We start from the raw sequence: 7908 nt of genomic DNA on the forward strand, positions 1-7908 counted from the left end.
TGAACTTTGCTTACGCTGGAGCGGGGGGAACTCCAGCTGTCACATTGAATGTGCAACTCCTCCCGTATATCTCTACACCCCCTCTCTCTCTCTCTCTCTCTCTCTCTCTCTCTGTTCTCGTCTCCAAGGTGACCACAGACTTGTGGGAGAAATGTACAGACTCTCACACGGGGACGTCCGCCTCGGCTCCTCTGGCGGCCGGGATCATCGCTCTGGCTCTGGAGGCCAAGTGAGTGCAAACGGCTCCGCAGCACGGCTGTAATCAGTGCTTCTAAATTGGGAAAATAACCGTATCAACCCTTTTTAATTTTCATTTTATTGTAATCTCGGTCTGTTTGCCATTGTGTTCTTGAGGGAGGAACATGTACGCTTGTGCAGTCACGTGTTGAAGTGTGCAGACACCTCTGGGAGTCACAATTTGGCTAAATCCCTGCGCAGAAATTCTCTCCACAGCAAATTAAGCTTTTGATAATCAGTTAATTAGCAAGACAAATCAGAAGCGGCAGCCCGCACACACACATCTGAATACCTGTCGGGCCGGTAGGGAAGATTTTAAACTCCACAGTGTCTCTCATTATCGCTCACCGAGGACTTTAGGTGTTACAATCCAACTTCCTGTCAGCAGCGTTCACGTGTTCTCCTTTACGGCCGTATCTTTCATCATCTCTGGCACGTGTAAAGTCATTCCTATCAGTGATCTGACCTCTGAATGTGTTTTTCCTCTGATTTCCACATTAGAATTATCTGACAGACGTCACATCAAACCCAGTCTTATACCTCCCAGGCTGGTCTCCGCTCAGGCTTATATCCCGGGCCTCCCCTGTCATTTATCTCAGCTCTGTCACATACGATATCATTGGAGACGGGCAGTAACTGACAGAGCTCAGGTTTCCAGCGCGAAGTCTATCGCTCACTTTTAACATCAAGTCGCTGTTTGTTCGTGAGCAGCATCTCCGTCCTGACAGGAGGCAGTAATAACACTGCGGCGAGCTCATTGGACTGGGACCGCACTGGAATTCACAGAGATGCAATCATTTAATAGGCTGAGTGTTTTGGCTTATTGGCGTTTTATTATTTCATTATTTTCCCCCTTGCACTCTTGGCGGAGGTGACATTGAGTGGATCGGGAGGATCTTGTCCATTAATAACACATGAGCGAGCGTGAGATGTGAATGCTGATGTGGAGAGCGGCGGAGGTGATGCGCCTCGGTGCAATTCTGTGTTTCTATTTCTGTCGATGGTGGTGTTGCACTCGGTAAGCGCCGTGATTCATGGTTTGATTATCTTAACCCACAGAACAGTATTTTTCTCTCTGGCAACTCCAAAGCTTCTCTGATGGATGTTTGCGATGTGTGTCTTAATAAATCTATTTGAAAAAAAAGTGTGTTTTACGGGGCCTGTGCGGCGTGGAAGGTGACCTCCGTCCCTCAGTCCCACATCTCATTAGAAACTATCATCACAGAAAGGTCTGGACACAGTGCTGCATCCACTGTTTTGCTGTGTTCCCTGACCTTTTAGCACACTGTATCCTTGAATACCGGTGTTTTACTCTAATGCTAAGACCTTAATGTTAGCCCATTCCCGTCCCTCGGGGTTACCTCTCTTCTCAGTATCGTATTTTAAAAGCCCATGATCATCTTCACTTTGTACTCTGGCATGGATTTTATTTCAGGTGTGTCTACAGTCTCCTGACCGCTGTGTTGTTGTTCAGTCGAGGTCAGCAAAAAAAAAAAAAAAAAAAAAGCCCGACTGCTCTCATAATGCACATAATGTAGAAAGTAGTGTCTTCAGCTATAATGTGACAGAAAGTCAATACGCTGATGTTGCCTTTCCTTCCTGTGCAGCATGAATCTAACCTGGAGGGACATGCAGCACCTGGTGGTGAGGACGTCCCAGCCCGTGCACCTCAGCGCCGGAGACTGGAAAACAAACGGAGTGGGGCGCCGAGGTACAGACAGGGTGGAATCATTCATTCTAATGGAGCGCAGATGGTTTGGGATGGCACCGAGTTCACGTCTCAGTCCCGAGCAAAGGAAATCTCTTTGATGCACTTGAATGTCAAGTATTGGATGAAACAAAGAAATGTTCTGTGCACGAGATTTTCTTTCTTTTTTTTTAGTGAGCTTTACCTTGGCTTCTTGACAACTCCGTAATTTTCCAGCGACGCAGCCGCGTCTGCCTGAGAGTAATCTACATATATTCTATCTGCAGCAGAACACACACAATCTGCAGGGATCTTTGGTGTTTTGTGCTGCTTTAGATGAAGGAGAAATGCAGTCTTTTTATTGCTTTGTTGCGCAGTAGCTCAGTAGTAATGTGTACACCATCGTTCCTGTTTTCTATATTCCCATCAAAAGAAACCGTCTTTGAACAAAGCGGTCAATTTTTCATAAAGAAATAGTCACAGTGAAAATAAGAGCCAGCTACACCATACAAGAGCTACAGACCTTGAACAGTAGCCTGCAGGAGCTGCAAAACATCACACCTTCACTTCTGGATAGTGCCATCAAAACACGAAGAAAGGACAGTGTTTACACAGATTTTCCATTGAGATGGATAATTACGGCACATTAAACGGTGCGTTTGTTTTAAGAGTGTCCTTCAAATATTACTGACCACAGACTGGGATGTATAATTGTGTAATTACAAGCTCAGACAGAGGAGTGAAACATTGACTGTGGTGAATTCACTCATGGTTCACACCGTCTTTTATCCTAAATAGCGCTCTTGTCTGTACCTGAGGGCGGTGGGATGCTGGAGCCAGTCCCAGGTTGGGTGAAAGAAAGGGTAAAGCAGGTCGCCGGTCCATCACTCGAGGCGGACAACCGCACACTCATATTCAAGCCTGCAGGAGAGTTAGTCACCGATTAATCGCAGGCGTATTTTTGAACTGTGGGATTAAATCGGAGTGAACAACACAAACACACAAGGAACTCATGCAGAGCTTATTCAACTCGTTCATAGAACAGAATAGAAATATTTTCTTAATCCAAGAGAGAATGTCTTTGTAGCATAGCTCCACACAGAACAGAACACAGAATTAACATCCTATCCCAGTGCAACTGGTATCACTGCCATCAATACAACTGTCGGATTTCCATCCTGAGAAGAAAAGCATCAAGCGAAATTACCGGCAGCAGCCTGGACGCCGGCTGCAGGCGCTGCGCACAACAAGGGTTTGTTTCGAGTCGGTGAAAACGGGGTGGAAAGCAGAGCTCTGGAGAGTTTTCTGTCTTTTATGAGGATGAAGTCTGAAGTCGGGTCCTATTTTTATAGGAGTGCTGAGAGGAACTGGATTGAGGATGTTTGCTCTGTCTGTGCAACATGCAGAAAGAGAATCATCGCTAAGGGGGCAACTTTCTGGCGCCCACCGGTCCAAGTCGCAACAGTGATGCCTCGGCTCTCTGCAGCGGCTTCAAAATAAAATCACTCATTTCAAATTAAGAGCCCTGAGGCTCCCCACATTCAAAGGAATTTTATACAACAGTGCGATATAAAAAGAACATGTATTAGTAATATATGTTTATAGAATAATAATGAATTTTCGGATGAGTGCCAGTTTTCATTTGTTTTGGTTTTTATTACATAAGATGATGAAATTATTTCATAGCGTTTCTTCAAGAATGCGTTCACAAAGACGCCATACTGCTAACAATCCTCAGAGCTTCGGTCACAATTATTGGAAAGATTTCGTGCTGTAACACCTCCGGAGGTTCTCGGGAAGACGCGGGCTCGAGTACCGCATTGCTTTATTCCAGAGGATTGCTGGTTGTCATTTCTCTCACTGTGCAGATTCCTCGCTGCCACCCACCAACATGTCACTTGCTCTTCCTCCCTCCTTCCTCCTCTCTCCACAGTGAGTCATTCGTACGGTTACGGGCTCCTGGATGCAGGTGCGATGGTGGCTTTGGCGAAGAATTGGACGACAGTGGGGCTGCAGCACCAGTGTGTCAACGCCATGCTGTCTGAACCGAGGTTAGAGCGAGGACTCGGAGCTGTGTGTGAAGCACAGAGACTTTTAGTTTCATTAAAAGCCCTCGCTCCTCTGCCTTCCCTCTCAGCGTGATAGATGTCAGAGCGTTCTCCTCGGAGCGCCGGGGCTCTCCGCCTTTAAAATCTGTAGCCCGGCGCTATTGTCTGTGTCCATTTCTGCGGCGACACAACATTAACTGTTCTCGCCTCCACTTGTCAAAACCTGCAGAGACATCGGAAACAAGCTGGTGTTCAGCAAGAGCGTGGACGCCTGCTGGGGACGGCCGGAGTACGTCGGCTCTCTGGAACACGTTCAGGCTCGCCTCACTCTCTCCCACAGCCAGAGAGGAAAATTGGCCATTCATCTCATCAGCCCACTGGGCACCCGCTCCACCCTCCTGTTCCCCAGGTACACAGTCAAACACGGCACACCAGCAGCTCAACTCTAATATAAATGTCCCCTTTATTTATTTATTTTTCTCTCTGTGCCACAAGCCCAGATAAACTCAGCGTGTGTGTGTGTGTGTGTGTTTGTGTGGACTTCAATTTTAGTTGTACACAGATGCTCCCACAGGCGTACTTTTGGGAAAAACACTCTTTCTGGATTCAAACATAAGAAAAAAAAAAAAACAACAACAACAAATGTGCTGTATCTGCTCTCTCCTTCAGGCCAAACGATTTCTCCGCTGAAGGTTTCAACGACTGGGCCTTCATGACCACCCACTCCTGGGACGAAGATCCTCAGGGCGAGTGGACCCTGGAAATAGAAAACGTGGCCGCTAATGGACGTGACTATGGTAACCCCGCTCCTGTTCGCTAATTGTTAAGTCTCGTCACATCATGTCACGCCTACACCGACTCCCCCGTTTGGAGTCTTCTTCTGTGTTTTGCTTCTCTAACTATCCTCTCCTCTGCTCCTCTTTTTCTCCGTCTGATTACTTTCCCCATTGATCTAATTTGAGGTTTTTTTGGTTTTCGGGGATGAGGCTCTCTCAAACACATTTGCAATAAGATTTAACAGCCGCTAGGCAGAGAGTGATTTTTACTGCAAAAAAAAATAATTAAAAAAAAAAACATTTTGGCAACGTTTCTGATTATCAGAATGTCAATATTGTGAGCGAATATTTCTTCATGCCAGCAAGTGGGCAGCGTTTCAGTTCAAAAGGCAAAAAGGCAGCATATTGTCAAGAAGAGTTAAGATGTTACATCCTAGAGTTTTCTCCTGGTTTTGTTTACTCTGAGCTGCAGAGGGAAATGCGATGGGGACGCCTCTCTTCCTCTGCTGGTGTTGATCCTCTTCCAGTGTTATGTTTGGCCCGCTCACATCTCTTGTTTCCTCTCTCTCCACCCCCATATCCTCTCCCGAGCCAGTTCTCTCTGTTCCCTCTCCGAGAAGTGCTAAATTGATATTCTCTCCTAACGCCCTTCCTCCTCTCTCCTCTCTCCTCTCTCAGGTGTGTTGAGTCAATTCACCCTCATCCTGTGGGGCACCGGGCCCAGCGCCGTCAACCCGTCGTCCCCCGACTTCCCCCGGCCGTCCAACAACAGCTGCAAGACGTTCGACGCCCAGCAGATCTGCATCGGTGAGGCCGTCCGCTTCCTGGAAGCCCGCGGCCGGAGCCACCGAGCGCCGCCCGGGCTCATTTGTATTGGCGCCGGCGAGCAGGTGTTGTGTCAAGACGGGGCTTTAGGTCAGAGCCCGTCGGGGATTCCAACTGCCGAAAAGCAAATCTCGTGAATACAGATTGGCCGTTTACAGCCCTCTCGTGCATCTGCATTTGTGTACACAATGACTGTGCACATCGCCATATGTCATACCGGAGTGTGGGAAGTGCTGAAAGCAGCAGGGGAGAAAGAAACTGCCTCAGAGCGAGAGGTGAACAGTGAGGACGGCGTTCTCTGAGAAAACAGAAGATAGAAAGAGAAGCTTTTGTCTCAGTGATTCCACACTTCTTGATGATTCAGTTTATGAGCAGGTATATATCTTAAAAATAAAACTGAATGTTTTTGAAGTTAATTAGAGTCAACTCAGTCCTTCTCAGTATAGAAGGTTTTAAACTGTGTGTGCGTGTGAGCATAGAGATACTATAAAGTGTGAAACAAAATGCAATCAATCTGAAAAATAGGGATATTTTGCCGTGAGAATTAAATTATAGGAAAATGAACATTTTTCTTTCTATTTACTTATAATACCAATGTATGCTTATTATTCGTAAAGTTTCTAGTTTTCTTTAAAAAAATTAAAAAATAACCTTCGCTTCCTACGAAAAAAAAAACAATGTTCATAAGAAGTCGCATTTCACATTTCAAGGACAAAAACCACTGCAGTAATTTCAAGTTTCTCTTTGAGCTGTTCGTCGTTCATTTCTTCAGGGATCGAAACAAACATCCTTTCCTGATCAAAAACACTCCTTATTCAGGCTGAAAGCGTCGGTCGATTAATGCAGTTGTCTAAAAAAATAAACACACTAAACTGTTATTAGTGATTAATTTCCATTTAAATTCTTTTCGAGGAAAACATCAAATGTTTCCAGCTTTTAAACAGGAGAAATTGGCTCTTTCGTGTCTCAAATTATTACTAGTTGAATTATTTTTGCTTCGCAAAAGAAGCAATCACTTGACGCCGAGCTGGACTTTTTATTCCTGTACTGTATTCTGGACGCTCATTACTCAGAGCTGTACTTGAATAATCAGTAAATGGGACGAGAGTCTCGTTATTTGGCTGTTTTTCTGGGGCTGGTGAGTCGTTCTCGGCTCTCATTTTCGTTCCTTGCTCTTCTGTCTCCGTGCAGAGTGCAGCCCCGGGTTCTCGCTCTTCCTGCAGGGCTGTGTGAAGCTGTGTCCGCCCGGCTTCACGTCGGGGCCGCAGCTCCTCAACCTGTCCCTGGAGAACTGGGTGGACCTGTCCTCCGTCCAGGCCTGCCTGCCCTGCAGCCCCGCCTGCCTCACCTGCTCCGGCCCCGGCGCCGCCGACTGCCTGTCCTGCCCGCCGCACAGCCGCCTGGTCTTCACCTCCTGCCTGCGCCAGAGCCAGGTCCAGAGGAAGTCGCCTCTGACGGGGGGCCTCCGGGCGGACGGGGGTCAGCCGGAGGGGGAGGTCCCGGCCGCGGCGGACCACCGCGGCGAGGAGGCGGAGGAACCCCCGGGGCTCGGCGCCCCGCCGTCCAACCCGCTCCCCGCCGTGGCGGCCGTCCTCAGCTGTGCCTTCATCCTGGCCGCCTTCGCCGGGGTCTTCCTCCTGCTGCAGATGCGCTCGGGCGGCGCCTCTCTGGGCTGGAGGACCAAACTGCCCTCCGGGTTTTCGGAAGGCGGGGGGACGCGGGTGGGCTTCGGTTTCGGCCTCCGGCAGGGACGGGAGAGGAAGGCGCGGATATGCTACAGAGGGATCCCCACTGTGTGGGCGGACGAGGACCGGATCGGCTGCGAGTCTGAATCAGACAGCGAGGAGGTGGACGGCCACAGCGAGAGGACCGCTTTCATCAAGACGCAGAGCTCCATCTGACCCCGCGCCTCCCGAGCGGCGGCGGCGGCCGTCAGGTCGGACTGAGTGGAGCTGCTTCATGACGGAGAAGCGCACAGGATGAGAGGAAACACACACACACACACACACACACAAAACGCAGGCCTTACTGTCCCGTCAGCACCTCGTCCACTGAAACCATCGCCGCCCTCATCTGCTCGTCTATTTATTTAAATTTGCTTATTTATCTGATTAAATTGATACTTTATTTATTGCCATTTATTTCTTTGGGAACCATTTGACTTATTTTTGCTTCAACTATCTTTTTTTTTTGTTGTTAATTTAACCTCATCTGAAGCTTGAGTACTTGCAAGAAATAGATTTTAAGTATCCTGCGTTTTAGCAGCAGGCAGAGGTCAAGCACATAAAACACCCTGCAGCTCTCTCACCGCTCCAGTCCGGGTCAGAATCATCGT

The 7908-nt window shown here is 48.1% G+C and overlaps 1 protein-coding gene across 3 annotated transcripts in view; it reads left to right on the forward strand.

Moving 5' to 3' along the window:
• Positions 1–7679, forward strand: part of furinb (furin (paired basic amino acid cleaving enzyme) b) — a 79409-nt gene extending 71730 nt beyond the window's left edge. For all 3 annotated transcript variants that reach the window (XM_030095359.1, XM_030095360.1, XM_030095361.1), the window contains exons 10-16: positions 129–229; positions 1845–1948; positions 3858–3975; positions 4202–4381; positions 4642–4769; positions 5427–5555; positions 6765–7679. In XM_030095359.1, the coding sequence (XP_029951219.1) occupies positions 129–229; positions 1845–1948; positions 3858–3975; positions 4202–4381; positions 4642–4769; positions 5427–5555; positions 6765–7474 (1470 nt within the window). In that variant the 3' untranslated portion in view covers positions 7475–7679. The remainder of the gene's footprint in view (positions 1–128; positions 230–1844; positions 1949–3857; positions 3976–4201; positions 4382–4641; positions 4770–5426; positions 5556–6764) is intronic.
• Positions 7680–7908: the final 229 nt, after the last annotated feature.

This window comes from Salarias fasciatus, chromosome 7 (genome assembly GCF_902148845.1).
Source record: "Salarias fasciatus chromosome 7, fSalaFa1.1, whole genome shotgun sequence".
Lineage (NCBI taxonomy): Eukaryota > Metazoa > Chordata > Actinopteri > Blenniiformes > Blenniidae > Salarias > Salarias fasciatus.